We start from the raw sequence: 27,135 nt of genomic DNA on the forward strand, positions 1-27,135 counted from the left end.
TGTACTCTCGCACGCCTGAAAGTATGCAAAGTCAAACAGAGCGAAAGCCAAAGGCTGCCACTGTAAATACTAATGCTTGGGCTTAGAAGAAAAAGCTTAGAAAAAAAGGCAAAAATAAAACTAAAGAAACTAAGAAAATAGTATAGCAATAAAAGCAACAACATAGGAATAGTTGTAAAGCAACTTGCAAGCCCTTTGACCCAATTTCCATTGCTTATTTACGCATTTCTTAAAACACATTGGGAATAACAACAATAACAATAGCAACAACAACTGCTGTGTCTCAAATAAAAAAGCACAAAACGAAATTCACCTAATGCTTATTAGAGGCGTGAGCAAGGCCCAAATTGGGACGATAGACAGACAAACACGAAAGGGACTTGCGGCGGAGGCAGAAAAGGCTTTACTTCTATGACGGCAAATAACGTTTGCATGCCACAAATGGCTCAATGAACTTGACAGCGAATACTTTTGATTTAATTGCGACTTCCATGCGATGCCCGAAAAGGAGGTCGCCCGAAAATAAAAATAAAACAAAAACAAAACGTAAAATAACATTCAAGCAAAGGTATCGAGTAAAGAAAGTGTTGCTCCGACACAAAATACAATGCGGCAATGAGGTAATGTCAATGACGAGCACGCCAAAAACAACAATGGCAATAAGGTTAATGAAAATGACAGCTGTGATGACATTGATGATGTCGATGACAAGCTTGACGACAACAAATTGCTCTACGTCACTCTACGTTAGAAATGCTAGCCTACATTTAGGCGTTCAAGCAAAACAGTGAATAAACCAACAGTAATTTATATGAAAACTTTCGCTCTATTCGTTGTTGTAGTTGCCAAAATAACAGTTGCGCCTTATTTTGGGTAATCGACATACATACGTGCATACATATGTACGTGCTCGCCACGCTGCTCCTTCGAACAAATGAACAACAATGCGAATCAAGTAACAACAAATACACTTTGACATGCACGAAAGTGGATATAAAGAGTAGGCGAATGAAAATAAAATCGTAATGTAATGAATGGAATGTAATGAATGAAAGTGCCGTTGCAGCGAAAGGATTGCGGCGGCGAAGGAAGGAGGGCGGCGAAACAATTTGCTTGCGGCTATTCTCAACTGAGGAAAATTGTAAATTAATGAAAAATTCCATGAATGCCAAATGATTTCGGTTACCACTCGACAGCCGCAAGCAAAGCTTTGATGGAGTTTAATGTTGATTGTGGCAAGGATTTGGGTGTGTGTGTGTGTGGCGAGTGTACACTTTTTACTGATTTGTTCTCTGAATTTTGCCTAAATTAAGTGGGTTTAATGGCACTGTAAGGAATTGTTTTTCAAATCGTTGAATTGCGTAAAATACTTGAAATATTTGTGGGCAGTTTAAGTTGCATGACAAATGAGTGCCACTAAAATAAATTTGGTAAATTAGAAATGTGTACCTACAGAAATTTTGGGATATTTTATTATTATTTTTTATTTACAAATAATTTTTTTAGAAAATTTAAAGGCAATTTAGTCAAATCGTGGAAATAATGATTTATTATGTATGGCGATATGAAAATATTTAAGTTTTGGATTCTAAAAGTATCAGCATCAAAAAAACTCCAAACGGTTAAGACAGGAACTTAACGTAGAATGATACAGGAGGGAGTAGGTTCATAGATTTGGATGTACATATAGTGCTTTTCATAACAATACGAAAGACATATCTTGAAAAATTTTGGCTATTTATTTTTTTCACATTTTATTTTTATTATTTTCTTACAAATTTAGTTCATTCAATGTACTTATAACAAAACCATATAAATACGAGCTTGTACAAAAATTAAAAAAGCTAACAAAGTTCCTTCAAAATTGCGAGTACTCAGAATGTTTAGAAAATTTTTGGATATGCAGTTTTATAACAATATTGTAACAATATTGGCCAAACTCTAAGGTTTTAACTCTCTAAAAATTTTCCTTAAAATATCAATTTCTCAAAGGTTAATATTTTTTGGCGCAAAAAGCATTGCGTCTTTTCGTAGACATTTTATTTACACACTATTTGCCGTTACTTTATCCTTTGCTGTTTCAAATTGGCTTTATTATTACTTAACTGTCAAAGTTTGAGACTAAATCAAGCGGGAGACCCTGTAAGAACTAAAGGACGCCATTCATCAGTAAATTGCGGGAACTCCTCCAGATATACTGGCAAGAGCTGCAAAAAAAGCCTCCAAATGTGTATCGCGACATTATTTCTAAAACCTAACTAAAAAAAACTTGGAATAATATATTTTTTTATATTATCGTATTTATTTTTTTAATTGACCTTCAAAGTTTGTGGACATACAAAAAAACATATCTTATTTATACACATAATAAATGTATGTACCAGGCAGATGTACGTACATTATTGATATTAAAGAAAAATGTATAGTAGAGCAACAGAAGCCCAGTCAATAATTTTTAGAATTCTTGTCTGTCTGTCTGCCTGTATATTTGTACGCGCATTACTCTAAAACTAATGTATGGAATTGAATACAGTTTTCACCGATATATTTCTAGAAAGAAAACAAATTACAGAGTTGCCACCTGTAGGAAAATTTCAGTTTAAGTAAAGATAAGATAAAGTAAATATTGCAACAAGTCTGTCAAATCAAAGACGTTTCAGAAGGCTTACAGCCTATATTATTTTGGTGGAGGGCTGCCACCTGTTTGAAAAATTTATATTTAGTTTAATTGACAAGAGAAATTAAATATTGCAATATGAGTATCAAACTGAAGAGTTTTAGAAAAGTTTGCTGCCCAAAATATTTTTCAGGAGGGTTGTTCGAAAAATTGTATTCAATTTAATTGATAAGAAATGCAATATTTTGAATTAGTTCACCCTTGAAAATAGTACGCAATATGTAGACTCAAGTTAAACGACTATAAATTAAATTCTCAGGAGAAATTCGATACTTTACCTACTTTCTAAGTATTTACATTCGAAAACATATTAACTAACACCCACATTTGTTTGAAAATCTCACTTCATAAAGCTTTTTAAAGGCCACAAGAGTTTTGCGAGGGAGTATCAACACAAAAATACTTTTAAGGCGCAGTTTAAATTAAAAATATATTAATTCTAATTAATACTGGCTTGAACTATACATTGGATTTCTACATAGTATTGAGCTTGGAATCGCTGATAATGAGATCATAGTAGTTCACTAGCTATATAAGAAAAAGGGTCGTTTGTAACATTAAATGAATTTTGACCGAAAAAAAATTTAAAATAATTTCGTACTTCCATCACCAACATCGCTCACAACTACTTACAATTATAGGGTGCTGGCCTTTCTGTTTCTTTTTTCGCCAAACATCTACAGCGGTCAAAAAAAGTATGCGACAAGTCATACTTTTTACAATATTCATAATGATTTCTATCATAACTCGTTTTCGATAATTTTCATTTAAAATATAGCTCATTCTATAAGAAAAAACATATAAATCAACCTTGTACAAAATTCATAAAAACTCGTAAAAATTAATCAAACTTAAAAAAAAATTTTTATCAATATTTCACAGTTTTTAATCAGAATTTCTAGAAAAAGTTCCGGTATGCAGTTTTGTAGCTCCTTCAATTTCAGTATAATAAAGTGCATGTTTCAATTCGCTAAAAATTACCGTTGATTTTTTAGATTTATTTATTTTTTTTTCGATGGTGTTGCGCATATATGGCATGAACAAAACCTATTTTTGTATGGAAGAAAATGCGCTACACCCTCGGAAAAAAATAGATGAGCTATATTTTAAATGAAAATTATCGAAAATGAGTTAATATGGAAAGCATTTTGAATATTGTAAAAAATATCACTTGTCGAATACTTTTTTTGACCGCTGTAAGTGACTGCAACGTTCACTTTCATGACTCATTTTCGGTTCATTTGTCATGGTTTTACGCGCAAATTAATTTCGTTTTAAACTCATTAAATGCTGACAGCCGACAAAATATTTTTAACTGCCCAGCAGCGAGTTAAACGCAAAAAAAAAGAGGGAAAGAAAAATTGGCAAATAAAAAATTATGAAGCATAGGAAGATTTAAAATACGCAGAAAACAAATAAGTAACTGCAGTACAAACAAACAACAACACTAATAACGACAAGAATAAAAAAAAACAGAAACCAGCAATGGCGCGAAAATTTTTAATTTCATTTTCACTTGCACTTCGCTTCAGCGGGTAGACAGGCGAACACAGACAGTTGGCGAAACAACTGTCACAAGAGAGTAAGAGTAAGGGCGAGTGCGGCTGAAAATATGCAACAACAAAGTGACAAAACTTTCACCCAAGCGGCAGTTGAACGGCTGGTCGACAGGCGCCAGACAGAGCTAAGTGAAATTAAAGCGAAAAAGGGCAGGGAGAGGAGGGGAGTAGCAAACGCTGGAATATATGTATTTACATTCGAGTAGTAAGGGCAAATGACCAGTGGAGTAAACTTTCACTTGCAGCGAGTAGAGAGGGTGTCAGGAAAAAATACATGGAATTGTAGCTTGTAATCCTGTTTTGCGTGGCGCAGGGGCAAATAAATGATGCAAATATTCTTGGTCTTTTCCCAACTGCCGCTACTTCATTTGTCGAAAATATTTGCGCTCGTATTTCATGTTGCATTTTAAAATAGCTGTCGAATATTTTTTAATAACAGCGCTTGTTCCGGAATTTTCGGTTGGACGGACGACCAACGCAGTGAAAAAAAGAAAAAAAATAAAAACAGCAAAAAAGCAGCCAAGAGCTCAAAGCATCGCTTGTCACTTTTGCTTTTCGTCTTTCAACTTTGCGCTGCGCTTCGATGTGAAAATGAATGACTGTCGATTTTCTGGCGTTGTTTTTTTGTCTTTTGGGGGGTTCGCTCTTTTTTTTTGTTTTAAACCGTTAGAATGAAATTCATGTTATTTCGTTGAAATTCATTGAAAGTTCCACTAATACCCAGGAATTAAACTTCAATTAACTTTGATTTTTTCTACTTCAACGCCCAGGCCACCGCACAAGCAGCCAGCCAGCGAGCAAACAGGCAAAGAAAGCGGCGAGAGATTTTAAAGAAAACTCAGCAAAAAAAGAAAACAACTCAAATAATATTCCGCGTCTTTCGCCCCCGAAATACTGTCGTAGTAGACTGCCGGCAGCATACAAGCTCCCTGCCCAGTTGAGTCAACCTATCCATTTTAGCATTATCATCAAATTTTTTTGCCCCCCCCCGCCTTCAAATTCGCTCATTCGAAAAACATGACTTGGCTTTTTGCGTCCAAAAATTTTCCCTCAAACTTGTTTCAAGTGAACCGGAATGTCATGACATGATGGCTGCCATCCGTCGGCGCAGAGCAGAGCTGACGGCAAAGCGCAAAGTGCAAAATGCCATTGCAAGCAAAGAAAGCAGCAGCAGCAAAGACAGTAGCGGCAGTCAAAGCATCCATCCTTCGAATCGCTTGCTTCCTTGCTTCGCACAAGTCATTGTACACGGCCATCGTTTGTTCATTTCTCTGGCGGCACGCATTCAGGCGGAAAAGTTGTCTCAGGTCTTGTGGGAATTTTATGAGGGCTGCTTGCGTTCGTCCGCCTGCCGTCTGGCACGCGTTAGCCTTTTGTCAGCCACGCAGTCGTCAGCTGCGGGGGGGTTGAAAGTCACCTACTACATACATACATACGTAGTTAGTAGAAATAGGAAAGCAATCGAGATTTTGCTACGCGGCAGTGGGGCAGCACCCAGCAGATTATATACCCCAAGTGCGGTTGCAATGATTATTGCAAGCGTTTAAAAGTTATTAACTCTTGAGGGTGATTTCCATTAAACAACTTTCGATTTTTTTGCCTGTTTTTGGTAAGGGTGCATAGCAATTTTGTACGAGTCCAAACTGATTTTGTACTTGTTAAGTGCTTGGGATTAAGCTCAGAGCGTAAGTGTGGCGTCATTTTGCACTCTAGTTTTGAGTATTTATGTGTATTCGCTTGAACAGTATTATGTGTAAATATTGGTATGTTTGGAACTCGAAAATCCATAACAGCAAATAGAGTACGGGAGAATTTGATTGTGTTGTATGTAAAATGCTTCAAAATTCGATTAAGGGGCGATTACATCTTTGAAAAATGCATTAGTATAATGATAGGAAATAAGGATTTTTCTTTAAAATAGAACATCTTTGCAAATATTGCTAGATGGCGCTGTTGTCGCGCAATTGTGGAAAGTGGCTGATATTGGTACATTGATATGTACATACATGCTACAGATACCTACTTCTTAGTATATCCGATATTCAGCATACAATTTCCACCCAAAAAGAAGTCTACTATTTTTACTACTATTGCGTCTGGCTCTGAATATGTCAGTAGCACAAGAGGTTTAAGTTCCGGATGTCTCAGCTGTGGCAAAATTTGGCTAACGAACGATTTAGAATTATGCAGCGTCTGTGTGAGGTTGTGGCCAACGTACTGCAAATCATTCATTTGAACGGGAATGATTTGTCTCGACCAACAACTGGAGGGAACCAGGATAAGATTTCCAGACACACCTTCACTTGTTGGCTTCACAGCAGGCGCTAGATATATTGTCAGATAGCCCAAGAAGCTACACTGTAATGCTTTTAGTGTCACACATCTTTATCTAAAACTAATGAATTTCAGTACGTCATATAGTGATAGGCAACTGTTCTCTGCAGTATTCCGCAGGAATGGTTTGACGAGTGTCTTTAGCCTCATCCTTGCGAGGGCTGGACACTCACACATGAAGTGCTTGCACCTCATTGTACCTGTAATGCCAGCAGCTGCTGACCTTCGAACTTCACTTAGCCGTTTAGGTACGTAATGCGTAGTATGGGATAGCCACCAGACCAGCGCCCCATAATAAATAGAATATGGATCGGACTATAGCTGTGTGTGCACAATTCTTGGCTTCAAGCCACATCTGTTGCCCAAGATGCTCTTGGCTGTATATAGAGCCACCTTCTTTGCAAGCTCTTCAATATTCGGATCCCAGTATGGGATCCAGAATAACTCCAAGTTATTTCACCTTGTTTGACAGAACAAGTTTCGTTCCTCGGAACATTGGTTTAGTAAAATTAGGTAACTTGGTTTTATTTGTGGAAAGCATAAGGTCAGTTTTCAAAGGATACCAGTATTGTTACGTCGTCGGCCCATGCCACTGCCTTGAGTATGGCTTTACTAGCAGTTTGTTCAAGACCATGAGCCATAACAACAGTGATAGCACTCCTTCCTGTGGGGTGCCTCTCACTGCACATACGACCCTGCTTTGGTAGCCCAATTCGGCATGTACTACTCTGTTCCTTAGCAGAGACAAGTTCGGACACACCGGGAAATAGAGACATACCGAGAAACTGCGAAACACATATCTCGCGACTAGACACATCGGACCCAGGTTGGATAAGGAGAGGTCCTGAAGCCTTCATAGAACGACTACTGACGAAACAGTAGGGATATGACCGATAACGTCAAACACTTCCTCTGTGACTGCCTAGCTTTATTTACATTGAGTCGAAGATATCTCCAGCAATACCTATTTCATGATCTGCCAGTCATAATTTTGACGAAGATCTGCGACTTACAATTCTTCAGAAATCATTCCAATTACATTTCGAGGTATACGGTCGGAATCAACTACGAGCCAAAACGGAATCACAACCGGCCACTAAACCTTTGTGCGTCTTTATCCCAGGATCTGGATGAGAACAGCAAGTATAACATAGCCCATTGCTACTTATAGCCTTCAAAGAAATGGGTGCTGGTAAGATGCATCATGGATCTAGGCAAAAATTGCTTGGTTTTCATTAGGCTAGATTAACTCCAATACTAGGCTCGGGTTTACACATTGGCGGCACATTGTTTACCGACGGCGGCAAAACTAACACAGAATCAACATCTAAAGGCTATATCGAAGATGATGAAGACAAGCTTCACTTCTCTCTTTGGATATACTTATGACTCGGTATTTCGAGCCCTGGAATTTTCAATGCTCAAGGCCATGGACTACGTGGTGAAAAATAGGTGGAGAGATAGGAGGGTAGGTGAATGTTGTGATACCCAACCTACACGCAAAGCACTAACCAGCTCTTTAACTACTTGCAAACTGACTCGGCGATGCAAGTCTGCACTAAATTATTTTCGAAAACATTACGAACTTGTTTTACTTGGAGTGCCAGGCGAATCACCTAATAATAAGACATTTTAAGTTACATACGGCTCAGACAAGGTATTGCTTGGACCACAACCAATTACAGCACTTCCATCTTAGGCCATCCAAGCCAATGTCGCAGACTGACTTTATCGAGACCGAAACCTACCCTAATATCAAAGGCCTAGCTAGGTAATTATTTTACTGAGCAGATGACACTACTGATATCTTGTCGGATTGCTTAATGGCCTCCTCTAGTGGCCAAAACAACCGACTGTGATCAGAAAACAGGGCACCCCTTTGCTCTTACTGCCTTGAAGTAGACGACACGGCGGAACAAGTTTTGTGCTTCTGCACCGCTTTGCAGGGATTGGACATGAGACTTTTGGCAGAAATGTGTTGAGAACAAACACCGGTGCTCTTAAGCTCCCTACAGTATGTGTTAGTGCTAGTCGGAGTTACTACTTATAAGGGAACAAATTAGTGTTCTTTATCTGGTTGAGTTACAATTGTAGTTCGTTTTAGTCAGTGAGAAGACCATAACCATCCGCGCACTCCGCTGGTTTGGAGTCTATTCTGCTTTTCATTAGTCGTGTTCAATCAATGCTATAGAATCTGGGACTCAATACGACGAAGAACTTTAAAATATCCAGTCCCAACTCACTCCGAGATATGTCGTTAGGCTTTTGTTTTCATTAGACCCATACATACATATGTCTTCAGGCTAAAGGCGTAATTATTTCATTCGACTCAAAGTAATTATCACAGTGCCCTAGTGAGCGCCTGGTTATCCGAAAAAATACCGATGTGTTTTTCATTAAATATATGGTCTATTTTAGCAAAAACCTCAATATGGAAAAAATGTTATCAGTCTGAAAACCGAATAGGCATTTCAATTAGCAGGTCATTCGTAAGTTCTTAGTTTCTTTGGTAAACAATATCGGTCGGCGCCAGATGCCAGATCGCAGATCACAGCCTACAGTAAATACGATCTGATCTCGGTGTTTGAGAGTATGCCATTATTGACAAAAGACTTCTCAATTACAAAAATACTTCCGCGCAATGCACACATGCTGCCATTCAATTCTTCCGTTCTATTTTCAACTCCAACCTAATTTCGAAAATTAAATCAAAGAAAATTATAAATAAAAGGGAACAAAACTCAAATTACTCCACTTTCCGCTGACTCAATTTTCACGCCTTCTAATTAGATGTACATACAAATGTGAAATGAGGCTTTGAGGCTTTTCATTTCAATTCATTTTTTATATTTTTCATTTCAATTGCAATCGGAATTGCATTCAACTTGACGCAAACAAAAAAAACCCACATAAAAGCACAACAACAACAACAAAATTTGTAGCAAACTCATTGCAATGCAATTCAGGTGGCACAAAAACAAATGAAAGTGAAAAATGCAATGAAGTGGAGTGTGTGTGTGCAAATGTGTGGGTGTGGCAACAACAAAAAAACGCAAATGGGAGTCAGAAAATGAGCGTAGAAAAAGTGCAGCAATGCACACAGACATATGTATGTATGCGTGGTTGCATTTTGTAGCAGGTGCCATAATTGCCGCAAAGCAACACTTCAGCCAGATGTGAAGTGATATCGCCATTGGCAATGTGTTGGTGGGTGATGGGTAGGCATACGAAAGTATTTGCCTCTAGCGACAGCTGGAAATTCAGGTGGTTTTACTGGTGTTTGTTGATGGCGGCGTCAGAAAATTACGAAAATTGAAATGAAATGTAATTTATTAATAATTTAAATAGCATGAAGTGCGAAATTTATTTATGCATGATTTCGCTGCAATGCAGTGTTGAAACGTGGAAGGGAATTATGGTTGGAATGGTTTTGTATTCGACCGGCGGTTGCTGCGGATATGTTGTTAGTGGCGCGCGTACAAACCTCCGGTATAGGGATGAGCTCTAAGCTGGATAAATTTGCTCTGCTTTTAAATTTCTGACACTACATGGATAAATCGCTGCACTGTAGGAAAATGCCTAAAAACCGGGTTCTATAATCCATTTTAAAAATTCCATCCTTTTGAAAGGATTATCTCTTACAACAATTTCAAACGAAAATTTTTATGAAAATATTCCAAAATTTTTGGAAAAGGTTGGGAATTTTTGAAATCGGATAATACCCCGACTCTGACCCTATATAGCGGTAATTTACAGAAATACGCTAGGCTTTTGCCTCATTGCAATTGTTTTTTTTAAGAAGAGTTAGAGTTTCCAATAATATTTTTCATAAAACATTATGTACTTACACTTCCCTCCAAAAACAAAACCGCGATGAGAACAAAACTGTCGAGAACGTTCTCAATGGGAATTATATGAGCAGAAACCCTGTGGAACGTTCCCAAAGAGAACAAAATGCAAGCAATACTTTCGGGAACATTTCTAAGAGAACAAAATGGGAACAAAAGTCTCCTGAATATTCTGGTAAAGAACAAACCCGGAACAAAAGCCTAAGAAACATTCTGTCGAAGAACAATTTAGGAACAAAAATCGCAGTAACTTTCTGAGAGCGAACGAAACGGGAACAAATGTTCTCGGAAGAACGAAATTTTTCACATAGTGTTCCATTAATTTAAATGTTTCGATATTGAAACTAATCAAAAAAGAACTGAAATATAATTATACAAAATTATTCGACGAAAGACTTAAGTTACGAACTTTTCTAGCGCAGACACAGTTCACCCTAATGATAAACGAGCTGGAAGTTGAAATGATCCAGCTTTCCTTTGACGTAGATCGATCGATCGTGATTCTCACTGAAACGATTTTTCATCCTAACACGCAGACGCCCTCTCATATTTAACATTAAGTGCTGAAAACTTTTTTCCCCGTTTTGTTCTCCAGCAGAACGTTCGCCAGACCTTTGTTTTTATTTGTTCCTGCTTGATAATGTACCCGATACTTTCGTTCTCATTTTGTTCTCACTAAAAACCTTCCCGAAAGTTTCGTTCTTATTCTTCTTGAGAAATTTTCTGCGAGTTTTGTTCGCATTTTGTTCGTTACGGAAACGTTCCCGAACCTCTTGTTCTCATTTGTTTCTAAACTGCTCTCAATACCTTTGTTCCTGTTTGGTTCTTTTGCGGGAACTTTTTTGCCATTGCATTTTGTTCTCGTTCAGAACTAAACCAAAACTGTAACGCGTTCTCGGCCCCTGACTAAATTGAAGTTTCACAAAAAAGTGGAAATTTGACGAGCAAAATCCCAGTGGTATTTGACTACCAAATATGTATGGATGGTCTTCAAACATGACCTGGATTCATTGGCGCGGAATCCAGAAATTCCTAGAAAAAAGACAACACATTAAGTAAAAGAAATTTTGAAAAATTTTGCACAATAAGGTTTCAAAATCAAGAATATAAACCTCAATACTTATTTGTACAAAAAATGATATTAACTGGTATTTAGCGAGAAGTAGTACCATATCGAAGCAAACTAGTCTCAGATTTATTGGATTTTACTTACATTGGCATGAACACGTGAATTTATTGAATGGCTAAGGCAAGCAGAACATGTAAAATACAAAACAAATAAAAAAATGCACAACAACGGGCTTGTCTGGTGAGTAATTTTCACAAAACGAAAGGCCGGAAATGAAAAACAATGCACATAAATAATTTAATTGCAATTTTATTACACTTTTTCACTGCAATTAAGAGGATATAAAGAACAAAACTCTTTTTGCAAAAGAAATGTGTACGCGTGTGTTATGGGAGTTTCAATATTACTCTTTACTTTATGCCAGTTTTTTTATACTTAAATAATAAATACTTGCTTAAGTATGTCTGTGTGCATATGACTTCACTTTGTACGTTCAAGTATATGTATATCATTTAGTCACGTTATGACTGAAGTGACTTAATTGCATTATTATGTCTCAACACAAATAAGAAAAGCAAATTAAGGAAGTTGAGAAAAGTAGAGTGAGGACAAAACAATTGGTCGCCGGCTGGTAGATAATATATCAAAGGAAATTAAATAATTTTTCGTCATGCCTTACTTACGTAGAAATGTACAAAAAACTACATACATATGTACTTACAGATGTGTGCAAAAGTATGTTTACATACATACATACTATCAAACAGAAATGAGTCAACACCAAGTTTGCAGCTTATGTCCTTCAATGAACTTATATACATACATATAAGCGCATTAATATTCCTAGTTAGTTGAGGTGTCGCGTGGGTTTATACGATTTGCCAAGGACAAAGTGGTCAAGAACAAATGAGCTGAACAGAGACATAAGGCAGAAGTTGCAAGCTAAGTATCGATATTTACTTATGTTTGTATGTAGTTCTAAAACTTATTAATAGCATTAACGAAATCGCCGAATGGACTTCACGAATACGGTGCACTATGGCTACGGTGACCATCCGTTCTTTATTTCAAACGAGAGTACTACGATATAGTTACTCCTTAGTTCATTTAGCACCGGATGAAAGGATTAGAAGCTTCTTATAGAAAAAAACAGAAAGACATTAATTTCTATATATCCTAACTATAGAAACTTAAGGCCATAACTCAATTTCGTTCAATCTCCAGTTTGGCACGAAAGTCAATAAATTTCCCACTAAACTGAAAAATAAATTTTGTACATTCTTCAATCAAATAAATTATTTATCTAAAAGAAATTAATTTTCGACTCAATTTTTTAACCACTCTGTAAAGAAACAAAAATATTTTGGGTATTCACAACGGTGTGGTAAGTGTCGCATTGTTGTATGCCGTAAACTTAGGCGCTTAAATAAATATTTAGTTGACTCGATACCACAACCAACTTTTTAGTAACATTTCGAAAATCCACACCTCGCGAACCCCCATATATGTATCTTTTTAGCCGTTTAAAGTTTACGACATTGTGAATACCCATATTTTATAGGGTGTTTCTAAGGTAACAAAAAATAGAGAGAAGATAGATAGAGCCCGAATGATATTTATTTTGGCGAAATGTTGTTTTGATATGTATAGTATCAGAAAACGCGAAGAACTATTTTTTAGAACATGGGAAAGGAATATTTTTAGTGCACAATTTCAAAAATGGCAAATATAGAATTAACGTAATTTTGCGGAGATATTGCGATATGTAAATTCGAGTTATAAGATTATAAATAGAATATTCAGCTGAAAGCAGGGACTGAGAACGCGTTCCAGTTTTGGTTTAGTTCCCACAGAAGAGCCAAATGGGAACAAAAGTATTGAGCGGAGTTGGAATGGGAACAAAATGAGAACGAAACCTTCGGTAACGTTTCCAAAGCGAACAAATTAAGAGCGAAAGTATCGATGATCAAATAAGAACAAAAATCTGGGGTACGCTCTGCTAGAGAACAAAACAAGAAAACAAGTTTTGAGAATCTTACGTTCTGCGTCTCTGCGTGTTGGGATGAAAAATCGTTTCAGTGGAAAGCTGGATCATTTCAACTTCCAGATATTTTATTATTAGGTTGAACTGCCCCATCCATGGAACAATTTTTCATTTTCTGTGCAAGAAAATTTTGTGTCTTAAGTCTTTCGTTACTTAATTTCAAACATTTCAAACTAATGAAACGCTATGGCAAAAACTTTGTTCTCGCTTCCACTCCTACTAAATAGTTCCGAAAAGATTTGTTCCAGTTTCGTTCTGTGTCAGAAAATTCCTCAGACTTTAGTTCCTAAATTGTTCTTCGACAAAATGTTCCTTAGACTTTTGTTCCAGTTTTGTTCTTTACCAGAATATTCAGGAAACTTTTGCTCCTATTTTGTTATGTTAAAAATATTCACGAAAATATTGTTCGCATTTTGTTCTCTTTGGGAACATTCGACAGAATTTTGTACTTATTAAGAACGTTCTCGACAGTTTTACTCTCATTTCGGTTTTGGTTTTGAAACGTTCTTGGGAATAAAACTACGAAAACAACATTTGATTTCGATCATACCTAAAGTCGATATTTTAATATTTTACCAATGATCTACATACAAACATACCTTCAAAATAATATGATCTAAACATGTTTTCGATGGGAGCAAAAATATTTTTAAGGTGCAGCGAAGCTTGCCGGGTATTTGCTATTATATCTAGCATATATAAATATGTGTATGTATTTTTTACCTAACGAATTAGCTTTCTAAGTTTTTTAATTCATGAAATTGTTCATTAGACCGTACCAAGCAAAAAAGTTCGTCGCACACCTTCGAATCTAAAGTAATTTGGAAAGGTTATTTCGAAAAAACATTATTTTATTGCCAAAGTTATATACAAAGGTGGCACCGAAAAACATAAAAAGACGACCTCTAGCTTCAGCAAAAAAATAATAATTTATTTTGAAATTGCCTGGCAAGAATACTTTCGACTCGACTTTGTATGGCGAACTTTTTTTTTGTGGTGTTATGGTCTATTGTCCATGTTTCTACTCTACCTCAACTTCACATCACCACAGTCCAGCGCCCCCATTGGCTTCTTGTGGTCGGTCGTATGTTACAGAGTGCCATACAATTGTACCTCAGCGTTAATCGGATTATGCCAGGCAACTCAACAGCCGGCGAGTGCGAGTACTTACTCACATGCTCCACTAACTTAAAGCACTATGGCAGATGTTTGTGTGGCTTTATCACATACTATATAAAATTTATGTATGTATGGATGTGCTCACATACTTACTATATGTACAATAGCTTCATATCACATGTCTAGAGTATTTTATGTGGGTGGTATGTAGCTGTTTACAAGTGCTTCTTTTTATTTGTACCAATTAAATGTCTACTAAATTCGCTTCATTGTTCTCATAAGTGCAATATGCGTACGCACAAATATACATTCGTACATACATATGTATGTATGTATGTATGTAAGAATATGTAGTATATTGTATATACGAAAATATATGTACTTAAATAAATATAGCACATTTGTAGTCATTTGAAGACATACGTATGAATGTATGTATGTATGTGTACCAGTATGCCTTAACGAAAAAACGAGTGGCGCACAGCTGTAGAAGAATGGGCGCAATTAAAGAGCGTTTACAACAACATTATTCTTTTTATTAATTTTTTATGTATAAGGCATTTTGTACAACTCTTGACACTTTGATTAATTTTTATAGTTAAAGGCTGACGACGTTTCAATGGTAATTAGCAGTAAAGATGTTGTCGCTAGCGTTGTGAGTGAACTCGGAGCGCCAAAAAAAATAGCTTTGCATCAATGAATGCCAGCCAGTCCAGTAAAAAAAAAGAGTGAACGATTGAATCAATTTAAACTTTTATTTGCAATTAAATTATGGCTATTTAAAATTCATTCACAGAATTTGTTTATTATTTTGTTAGTTGATATGCTTGGCAATTAAATGTGAGGCGTGAGTACATATGTTTTCAATTAATTTTACGGTGTTAAAAATTTATTTTGGAATATTAATTTCCATTCTTCGAAATGGTTTGATTGTTAGGGTTAATTCACAGTGCATAGTTAACCACTGGCAAAAGATTAACTATTGATTTTGATATTCACAGAGCGTATTTAACAAAAGTTTAAACCCGCATGCCTCCATAGTTAAACACTTGTGAAATTAAAATTTTTTTTGTGGAGCGAGTTTCAAATTTGAATAGAGAAGTATTGATTTTTAGAATTTGTATATTTTCAGGCGATATGAATTTTGATAGTTAACTATGTGACTCTGAATATAAATTTAAAGTTAAACTCTTGTTGGTGGTTAAGTTAACAATCGTTTAACTAAGCACTGTGAAGCCGGCCCTTAGAGAAATTGACTTGATTTTTTTTTATAAAAACTTAAGAAATTTCATTTTTTAATACCTGTTTTATGATTGCGGTCGCTTAGTATGCAATAATGTAAGTATAGATAATATGAGTGTAGATTATGATACAGTGTGAATCCCGTTATTTTATTTTTAAAATTTTTTTATATTTTGTATTTTTTTATTTTTATTTTTATTTTAGTTTAGGTGAGTTCAGTTTATTTTATTTTATTTTATTTTATTTTATTTTATTTTATTTTATTTTATTTTATTTTATTTTATTTTATTTTATTTTATTTTATTTTATTTTATTTTATTTGAATTTTATTTTATTTCATTTTATTTTGTTTTATTTCATTTCATTTTATTTTATTTTATTTTATTTTATTTTATTTTATTTTATTCTATTTTATTTCATTTTATTTTAGTTAGTTAAGGGTTAAATGTCAACAATAAAACAGATGAGATGCTTATAGCCCAGGACATTTGGAGTGCAGGATATACGGCCGTGCCTTACAAAAATACAGCAGATACTGCAGCAAGCAGTGGTGATGTGGCGAAAGAAGACCGCCAGGCACCTCCACTATGCCACTTTCACACAAACTGTAATAGCTTTACTGGGCAACTTGAGGATAGGAAATACACATCCTAACCCACCCAATGCAACCACTTGAACTTAATTGAACCGAGTGGAATACAGTTAATTGGTGCAATTTAAAGTGTTCTAATGTTGCTGCGAATTGCATACTCCCATGCAGATAGGAAATATTTGCATACATAAATATCTGACACTGCAGAGGTATGCATGCATATTATATTGCATTTTTAAATGTAAATATGTGTGTGTGTGTGCACACATTTACCACCTCAGTTTTATCTAAATGTGTGAATGACATACCTTTTCTAAGCAACACTTTGCCACAGTTTGTAAAATTAGAAGAAACAAAAGCGAAAAAGTGGCATTGCAACGAATGAATAGGTATAAAGTAAAGTGACACATAACTTGCAACAGCATAATAAACGAGCAACAACTAGCCCTCATTGGGTTAGTGGCCGTTAAACAATCAGAAAAATGGTGTCGCATGACAAACGTTCAACAGTAATTATGCAATTTAATACCGATTACGCTGGATAAAAAAAAGATAGGTAGGAATATTCTATTCATTCTATCATAGAGGAGGACTTCATATGGCTGGCCCTTCTTCATTTATTCTCAAAACTTTTACTGATTAAAATACAAGACAGTAGTAAACGCTTCAAAGTATTTCGCGTCAAAAGATCAGAAAAAAGGACTCCTAGAAGGCTTGTTTCTTCCTATCCTTGTCTCCTGCTTATAATCTTCAATTCGCATTTCCTCATACTAGCTCAAAACTTCATTTTACCGATCATTTTAATTGATCGCAGCAGGTATAGAGCAAAGAAAATGACGACTGCACCCACTATCAGCGGTAACTATTTAATTAATGAATGTGTATTTAGCGCGGGAGTCAGTTGCTTGCACGCATGCCATAAAATACGCAAACTGAGATAACCAGCAAGACATAAGTATCAACTACGACCAAAGTTGCGGGCGATAGTCGGGTGTATGTTAGCATATCCTGTGGCGCTGTTAGTGCAGTTTGGCGTAAAGATAAACAGCTGGCAGGACTAAAAATTGCAAGCTACCGAGGGAAGTGACATAAATCGGCAAGTAGACAAGCTTGCTATGGTGTGGTACACATACTTATGTAAATACAAATGTATGTACTTAATATGTGAATAGGTTTGTTCATAAGTGCAGGATACATGTATGCATATTAGGGTTGTCTAAAAATACACAGGGAAATTAATTAATAAAATGGAAATAGATATCGATGGCACTCTGCAATAACGACACAGTTCAAAATTCAAAAATTTTAATCCCTTCCTACTGTTAAGTGGCTCATGCCTTTAATCCTTGTCTTATACATGTCTAATTCCTACTGAGGTAGGTAGTAAGGCTTACTGGAGTAAGTCGTAGAGATTTGTAGAGGTTAAGATAAGAATTAGAGACATGAGCCACTTAACAGTAGAAAGAGTTTTTATTTTCCGAATTTTGAATTATTGCTTTTCCTTGCATTCTACATCTATCCACTTCTCGTTCATTTTCAGTGACACTCGAACGGAATTCGGACGTACCAATACGACTATTATCATCTTCGTTGGCACACTGATTAACAAATCAAATTAAATGATCGTTTAGTCCACCTAAATTCATTTTAACCAAGTCTGTTGTTAATCTAAAATATTTTTTTTTTTACGAAAAAACGAAACAAGGTTTTGAGAAATGTGATACATTTTAGACATTCGGAGGGAAAAAATTACATTATGTATAGCACATTTTTGGACCACAGGTCTACACAAATGTCATGTACATATATGTAAGAAGAAATCTCAAGAGGTAGTTCTATGTTTCTCTGCTGGCAATTCTGTCTAAATAAAAAGCCTTAAATTTTAGAATGTTAAACTATTTAACCACTGGTTGTTCCAAGTAGATGGTTTTTTTCGTGATACTAATGACCTTGTTCATAAAAAATAAAGTAGGTTTAAATAGCTTTATAAATTTTTATAAAGCTAAAGGCTTTTTCTTTTCTATAAAAAACGTTACCTTTACATTGGCCCTCTTCTTTATACTTGTGCACAGAGGGCAATGAGAAAGCAACATTATTCGGTAGAAAAGAAAACGCCGTAAGCTTTTTTTAAGTATTGTAGATTACGCTTGGCCTATGAGAAGCTCGGCCGACCACTAACATTTGTGTAAGCACCAATTTATTATTATTAGATTACATTTCTATAATTAACCTGCATTAAAAGAATAATAGATTTTTTATAATTAAAAACCCAACGTCAAATACCACAAATTGTCTGCCTTTGTAACATGCGTGCCAGACTTTGGCCACCCCGAACGAAATTATTTATATTAAAAGTTTTATTGATTAGACCATATTCAAAAAAAATTGGTGACAGCAGTGTTAAGTTTCCATCAAGGACTTTTTAAACAGCTTTCATTTGAGTTTTTAATATTTTTTCCGTTTTTATGAGTAGCTTTTTTAATATTTTTTTTTCCGTAAACACTTCGTAATTAACATTTCAATCCTCAGTTTAAAAATTAGTACCTTTTTGAAAAATATTGAGATCAAAGAATTTTTGAACAATTCATTTGATAATAAATCAGTTCTATTACTTCATTTACTTAATTTTAAATTTTTATACCCGACCGCACTTGTGCACAAGGGTATTATAACTTTGTTCACATAACGGTTGTTTGTAACAGGCAAAACGAATCGAGATAGATATAGACATATGTATACCTAAATGATCAGGCTGAAAAGAGAAATCGATTAAGCGCTGACTGTCTGTCCGTCCGTCCGTCCGTCCGTCTGTCCGTCCGTCTGTCCGTCCGTCTGTGCACACGATAACTCGAGTAAAAATTAAGATATCTTAACGAAACTTGGTACGTGTACTTCTTTCGGGCGTAGGACGGATGGTATTGAAAATGGGCAAAATCGGACAATAACCACGCCTACCTCCCATATAACGGTAATTTTCAGAAATACGAAAACTGCGATATTTTAGTAACTACTGAAGATTATTCACTCAAAATTGATATTTACAATAATTTTTAGACGAAAAATAAGAATATTATAAATTTTTGGAAAATGGGCGTAGCCACGCCCACTTATGGTTACATGTGTATATCTTGGTAACCGCTGCACCAATTTCTTCCAAATTTGGCGCAGTTGTTAACCTTGGTATAACATACGAAANATTGATACGCTCCGGCTTACCATGTAGCCGTAGCTTTCGGTAAGGTGAAAAACATATATTTAATACGTGCGCCGGGTATTTAATGTTCGGCTCCGCCCGAACTTAGACTTTCTTACTTGTTAGTTTTAACTTTTTAAATCGGTGAGAGACAACACTATTGAAAAATGTTTTTTTTAACCAAAGATTTCGTAAATACCTTTCGTTGGATACCGAAATTGTAAGATTTCATTTATCTAAACAATTTAATTGAATTAAACTTTTCAAACAGCCCTCTTTAAATTTTGTTTGCACATTAAGCCTTCCTAAGCCACTTAATTTTCATACACACATTGTAGCATTTCATTTAGACTATGAATTGAATTAAATTAAATTTTTCGAACAGGTGGCAACAATATGCAAAAATTTTTGGAAATAAAGTTTTATCAAGCCCTTTTAGTCTGGTACCTATAGTGTAATATAATGTTATGGTGTAATAATATGTTATTTACCTTTAATTGGATTAAATTTTTGAAACATGTGGCAGCTCTTTTAAAAAATATTTTCCAAATTACGCTTTCTCAAAACCTCACTAGTTTCATACCTAAATTGTAATATATTTTATCAATCTAATTAATCAAAAATTTTAAAGCAGGTGAGGGCACACAATTTTTTTACATATGTTTGTAAATCATGCGGAATTTATAGCGAACAAACGGATTGCTCAAATCGGTCAAGCCGTTTTCGAGTTTTTGCCTGCCAAACAAACGATTTTAACATTTTCATATACATACACTATATGTTGATACAGATTTATATATGTACGAGTGTGTATGGACATCGTAGATACATACATATTTAGATGGAAAATAAGGAGACCCAATTTTTCTTTTTTTTTGAAATCGGTTAATATTAAACCGTGCTTCCGGGGCTCAAAATCCATATATTTTATATGGGGAAAATAGATTTTTTTCCTAGAATTGCTGTACAATTTTTAAAAATTATTTTTTTTTTGATCGAATAAAAAATTTTTTATTCAGAGACTACACGCTAAAAACAAATGTTTGTATATAAGAGATGCGATAATCGCTTATGAAAAAATAGTTGGCAAAATTTTTAAGTTACATTTTTATCAAAATATTTTTTTTTCTTTTAAATTTCAAAGTCAAATACATTTATTCTATCAAACAGTCTTTATTTTTAACAATTTTATAGCATTTCTAGAAAAAACAATATTTTTTCCATATAAAATTAATGGAAAACTTAGAAGTCGGCTGGAATATTAAGTTGAGGGACACCCTAATGTACGTATATACATTCCTATGGACAAGAATCGGTTGATATGTTAAAACTTTGCACATAGACGCCCACCCAAGTGACAATACGCCAACAAGCTCTTGTTCATATATTTATCTGTAAAAGACCAGTAGAGCGCAGTGGACGTTTAGACTTGGGCAATTCAATTTTACCGCTAGCAGTTCGCTGGTTATAGCTCGAAAGCCTCACTAACAAAGTTGTACATATTGTTGTTTACATATAGTTTTGCTTTGACTTGTGCTACTAATATTCATTCACACACAAATATGTATGTGTACATCAGTACACACGTGCATACACAAAAGTGTCTAAGGATTACGTGCGCCGCCATGACAACGAAATTAATTACGCCTAAACAGGCCATATGGATGGATAGTGAATTGTGAGTCCTTTAGTCAACAAAACGGCAAGGTGAATGACAACTGCAATTACAGCAAAGACCAAATCAAATCAAAGTAGAAGAAAGAATAGAAAATAGTAAAAGACAAAATGGAATAAAAATCATTGTAGTAGTCGATTTATATAAAAGTAGTGAAAGAGTACTAAAAAAATTTACAAACAAAGCGAACTGCGTGATTTCCGCATGTTCCGCATATTCCCTTAGTTCAGATTGAAGGCTGTTAAAAGCTTTGTCACCAACCGGCAATGGCGTGCTGTGTGTGATACCACTGAGCTCACAGAAGGATACATTTTTTTTTATTTTTTTTTTTGTATGCTATTTACTAAGTAGTTGTGTGTTTTGCCCCCCGCATGAGTAAGTAGACTGCAATATCTTCTATCCTGGATTTTTCTAGTCATGCTTAACATCACCACGGGGGGGACGGCGCTCTCAGGAAATGGTCTTCCTTTGATGCACTCACAGACTAGGGATTGGATTGGACTACTTTGTTTTACAGAAAATAAGGGAGTTTGTTAAATAATATTTACTTGAAAGGTAAAAGTTTAGATTCAACTAAGTATGTAGGGCAATATACATCTTGAAATAGTTATTTATGTATATCTGGTTATTCTTCTTGATTGGCGTCCGTAACCGCCTAGTCGAGTCCCACAAATCAGGCCAATCGTTTCTCTTCTGTGCCAACTGACGCCAATTGGAAACGCCAAGTGAAGTCAAGTCCTTCTCCCTCTAGTCTTTCTAATGCCTTCTTCTTTCTCTTGTTGCCAGCATTGCGACCCGCTTTAAATACTTTCTGGACTGGAGCGTTTGCCTTCATTCGCACGACATGGCCGAGCCAGCGGAGTGGTGCTTGCGTCACTACCTGGATGCTGGGCCAATGAACAGGCAACACTACCACTAACCAACCAAATTGTACGGAGCTTTTTTTATTATTTCAGCATCGACTCTCTTTACAACAAGACCTTGAATACTTATCATACACTATGACTTTAAACAACAAAGGAAGAAGGACGTATAGGGATAGTTTTTCAACAGAAGTTTGTAGTCAAGGATCCAATGTAGTATATCCCTATGGAAAAAAGATTGCCCGGCAAGGCTCAACAGGTACACAAACTTTATGTTTTTTGAAATTTTTGCTAAAATAAATTTCCCAAAGAGCTTCATATGAAGTATTGAAACGAAAAAAAACAACCAAGGCAAGTCACGAAAATATGTTTTAAAATTATAGTGCACAATTTCTTCTTTCATGCCTAGAAGTTTCTTTAAAATTAGTCCACAAAGAAAACCTAATATAGAAGGAAACAAATGCAACGATTTAAAACACAGAAAATAAAATAAAAAATTTATCATACCAAGTAATTTTTAAGCAAAAAACAAAACCGACTTCAGTTCTCATATAAAAATATATATATGGATCTAAACCAAATTAGTATGGGACCACCTCTGAGACACTACCTTTCCGATGCAAAAACAATTATCGGAATCGGTACAAAATTACACGGTAACATACATAAAAAAAATTTCTGATGAACTGACAACCTCCTCCTTTTTTGGAAGTCGGTTAAAAGGGACTATATTCTCTTTGATATACGTCAAAGATCAAGTTTAAATGGGGACTTGTATGGCTACCCATTGGGGTGGTCCAAAAAAATACGAATTTTAAATGGTAAGCACTCATCCCTAGGACTTTTGTAAATGGAAAAAAAGAATACCCGTATTTTGTTGTTAAAAAAATTACATTTACAACTGCCGAAAAGCACATGAAGCTTTCCATGTATTTTAAATTAAGAAACCACACTTTTTTGTAGCAATGGAAAACTCTGTTCCTCTTCAGAATACTTCCAATAATAATACCCAAGTATTAACTTTACCATTTTTGAATGCTAATAATTTTGTATGGGTCCCTCATTGTACTTCTTGGGGTTTTTTGGAGACCTATAAAAAATAGTTCATATTAAAAAATTGTTAAATAAACAATTGGGTATTCCTTTCTGATCGAAAAGTTTTAAGAAAAGTATATCAAGACTTCATGGGCTTTGAGGCAGTTCTAAATATCTTTTTTTTGTTTAAAAAAAAAATTGTCGGGGAGAGCTTAACATTTTAAACTTTTTACTCCACCGCATATATTTTGGGACCACCCTACTGCCAAAAATAGCTCGGTTATTAGCGTGAGAAGTAAAATGCTTAAAGACACTTATCAAAGTTGATAGTTCTGATTTTTAACCGGTTTATTACACAAATAGTCCGATGTGTGTTGCATATTTTGGGGAAGCTATTTTGGTATAGTATTATTGGCGCAGCAAATGCTTCTCACATTTAACTTCACTTGGATAAGTGATGTTTTGTTCATAAAGAGACTTTTTTGTAGATTGAAGTATAGAATTATAACAACAATTGTCAAAAAAAAACAAGAAATGTATGTATTTAAGTAGTGGGGTGAATTCACATTAGTAAAGCCCATACAAATTAAGCCTATTTTTGGTATTATTATTAATTACATAAAGTTTATAAAATTTAGTCTGTAAATAAATGCATTATTATCTATCAAAAAAACTTGTGAAATTCTTTTCTTCAGATTATTATTATTATTTTTTTTGCATCCCACCTTTTATCCATTTCTTGTGCGTTTTGTGACTTGAAGCTATTCCAGTCTAGTTGTCTCGAATGTTGGCTGCTGATGAGCAAATCGAGGTTGTCAAAATCGAAGTTTATAATTTTTGTTTACTTTATTCTCATAAAAAAATCACCTTCATATATTACTAATCCACTTTGATAATGCACGAAGTTTAAAACTGCAAGATTATTTAATCTAACTTTACTTTCAAATATTTCTTTAAAGCATATATTTTTTATATGTGTAAGCCAAATTTTATTCATCGGATTTTGCACAAATTTTATCTGAATCAATTCAGACTGATTGCAACCGAAGTCCTTAAATTTTTCAATCCATTAGTCTGGGACTGACTATAAAATTAACTAATTCTTGTTTTTATTTCTTATTTGTTTGTCACTTTTGTCTGAACGGTTAGTTATGTTGAAGCATTTTCTTCTTTAATTTTACTAGAAATATGTGTACTTGTTATTATTTTTATGATATTTTTTATTTGGAGCAATCATAGGCAGACCAAATTGACGATAATTTTGTTTTTTTTTAATTTTCAATTTTTCCCCCTACCCACACTTTTACAGTTCCGTAAAATCACTTCTTTTTTTTCTACTAAACAACTTTAATTACATTCACTCATAATGGAATTTATTTATTGCCAGCGGCTAAAACACGCACTCCACCGCCCCAAATATCTTCGCACATCCATTGCTGCTGCCGCACATACACAACCGAAACCACTACCATCACTTAGTACAATAACAGTACATTTCTTTCACTCACTTCACATTTTGCATTTCACGTTCCGTTTGGTTCCGTTTCCGTCGAAGTTGAATTTCCTACTGAATTGCTGTGGCACAACGGCTAGACCAGCGAAGGCATGCTGTTGAGTTGCTTCGTTTTGTTTCTTGGTCGGTTGGCATTCGTTTGCCAATGCAAGCAGTGAAGTATTTTCCTGCACTGAACACACGCATCGCCTACACACACGCACACAAACACATGTGACTTGGAAGCACAAACAAATTTTCAAAACATTGCAATCGGGAGCGAGAGAGTGCCCCACGCACTCCACCTTGCGCATTTTCACTCTCGCCTGGCAACGTCGCACAGCCGGCAACATGCGCGCTCTGTTTGTATCAGGGCTCGTTATTATCGTAAATTTGGTGTGGCATGCAACATATTATTTGTTTGTTGTCGCAACAGCACGTGGCAGTCTTTTGTATTCAATCGAATAAATGCAATGTTTTGTGTGTTGTACGTGCGTGCGTGTGGGGGAGACTCGATTGAGTGCTGCAGCAACATTTCTCACGCTCATGCAACATGTAGCGAAGGTTTTTTTGCTGCGATGCATTTTGGATATTTATGAATTTATGTAGTTAATTTGAAAAGAAACCAAGCATCCAAGTAAAAGACCTTTCAATAATTATTTTTGCGACGTCATTATGGGGGAAAGGCGTGCAATTTAGAGACCAAATTTGCATGGTTCCACCCCTCTTAAGAGAAAATTTCATGAAAAATTCACCCAGAGATGGTCTTCAGTGTCTCACAGCGTCTACTTAGCTGCATCGAAACATATCATCAAATCCATCCCATCGCGTGACTAAGAAGTCTACTGCGTACAGTGTAACATCTGAAGATCTAGCTACTGGCTAAATGATTCAATGCCCATACCGACGGCCACCCACTTGCGGAAAAGGTTGGCTGTCGGTTCTATAAAACCGACTACTTTGGCGTTTACAGAAGGCGAGGCGTTGATACCATATTCGCGGGAACAGAGAAAGGATTAGCCGGAAAGCAAAAACTAAAAACCACACTAAACTAGTGGTGCGGGCGGGAAGATCCATGGGACTCATTTGACAATAGCAAAGCGGAAAGCAGCATGAAAAAATGCGACCAATGGGGTCTTATCTTACCTGCTGTGAATAACAGCGAGTATTTAGAGCCCTTAAGTAGGGTTATCATCATTTTGTCCCTTGGATCTTTCATACAAATGAACCGATTCCTAAAGCCGACCCCACAAACAGAAGCCAATTACTGGTCTTTATGAATCGATAGAGGACACTATTTCCGAGAAAATCATGAGCGTACTAGAATGATTAGGGTAGTCGAGGCTAAAACCAAGCATGCTAAGACCAACTCGGACAAATTTCTGTCTTCCCAAGGGTTAGGTTTTGTTAGATTAGGTTTAGGTGGCTGTCTTAGACCGCAAGAGCGATAGTTGCTGAGTTCCGAGAACGAAGCTTTGCAGGCGGCCAACCTTAACCCCCGAGAACTCCTCCGGCTTTGTCAGACAATATGAATCCAAAGGCCTTAGCCGAAATCTAGCAAAAACTGGGCAGTCTAGGAGGAAATTCTGAGATGACTCTACCTTGTCGTCCTCCATACAGCTGCAACAAAGATCCATTAAGATATTTTATCACACTGAATCGAGATATCCGAGTTCGCTAGCCTAAGGAGATCCCTAGACCGCAACCTGTCTACCCTCGGCCAGGAAGACCACGCCATGGCACATACTCTGGTTTCCCGCCGGCGTTCGTAGAGTAGACCCGAGGCCCATCTTCCAAGAGAAGTCCAGAAGTAGTAAAGGGAACTACCAGAATATCTTTTCTTGGCGATAATTCCCTAAGGATGACGCCTCTGGCCAGTTCATCAGCCGCGCAGTTTCCTACTGCCTGGCACCCAGAAAAGGATAACAAAGCAATATTCCGACGCTACAGAAAGCAAATTAAGGCATTCCCCAACAAGCGTAGATACCAGGGCTCTGTTTGCCGCCTGGCTGTCTGAGTAGATGGTAACCTCCGTTACTGCCATCGCACCTAACAGCAGACAATCGACTGCTTCATTAATAGCAGCAAGCTCATCCAGAAACACACTACAGCGATCTGGAAGCCTAAATTTAATGTTGATGGAGAGCTCCATGGAGTAACCCCTTCCGCCGACTCTTCCACCTAGCTTCGGCCAATCCGTGTTAAAGTTCTACGGTGCTTCCTGCTATCCACCGCCCTGCATCCACTCATCCCTACGTGGTATATGCGTTGAGAAAGAGCCACCTGGTTCCAAGCTAGGCTCGCAGTGAGCCGTGTTACCTGGAAGAAAATCGAAGCCACCGAGAATACTAGAGTAACCAGACCCGAGACCGGCATGCAGCTAGTACACCGAA

The 27,135-nt window shown here is 36.0% G+C and overlaps 1 protein-coding gene across 4 annotated transcripts in view; it reads right to left on the minus strand.

Moving 5' to 3' along the window:
- Positions 1 to 27,135, minus strand: part of LOC108357445 (kinesin-like protein CG14535) — a 119,362-nt gene that overhangs the window by 38,506 nt on the left and 53,721 nt on the right. For 2 of the 4 annotated variants that reach the window (XM_017608523.1, XM_017608529.1), the window contains exons 1-2: positions 24,759 to 24,800; positions 23,976 to 24,044 (exon numbers count right to left, since the gene is read on the minus strand). The exons of 1 other annotated variant lie outside the window; for it this stretch is intronic. In XM_017608523.1, the coding sequence (XP_017464012.1) occupies positions 23,976 to 24,044; positions 24,759 to 24,772 (83 nt within the window). In that variant the 5' untranslated portion in view covers positions 24,773 to 24,800. Of the gene's footprint in view, positions 1 to 23,975; positions 24,431 to 24,758; positions 24,801 to 27,135 lie in introns of those variants that run through there. One more of the 4 variants, XM_017608541.1, reaches the window with a different exon arrangement.

Source organism: Rhagoletis zephyria, unplaced genomic scaffold, assembly GCF_001687245.7.
Source record: "Rhagoletis zephyria isolate East Lansing unplaced genomic scaffold, Rhagoletis_zephyria_1.1 Rzeph_scaffold_00177, whole genome shotgun sequence".
NCBI classification, from domain to species: Eukaryota; Metazoa; Arthropoda; class Insecta; order Diptera; family Tephritidae; genus Rhagoletis; species Rhagoletis zephyria.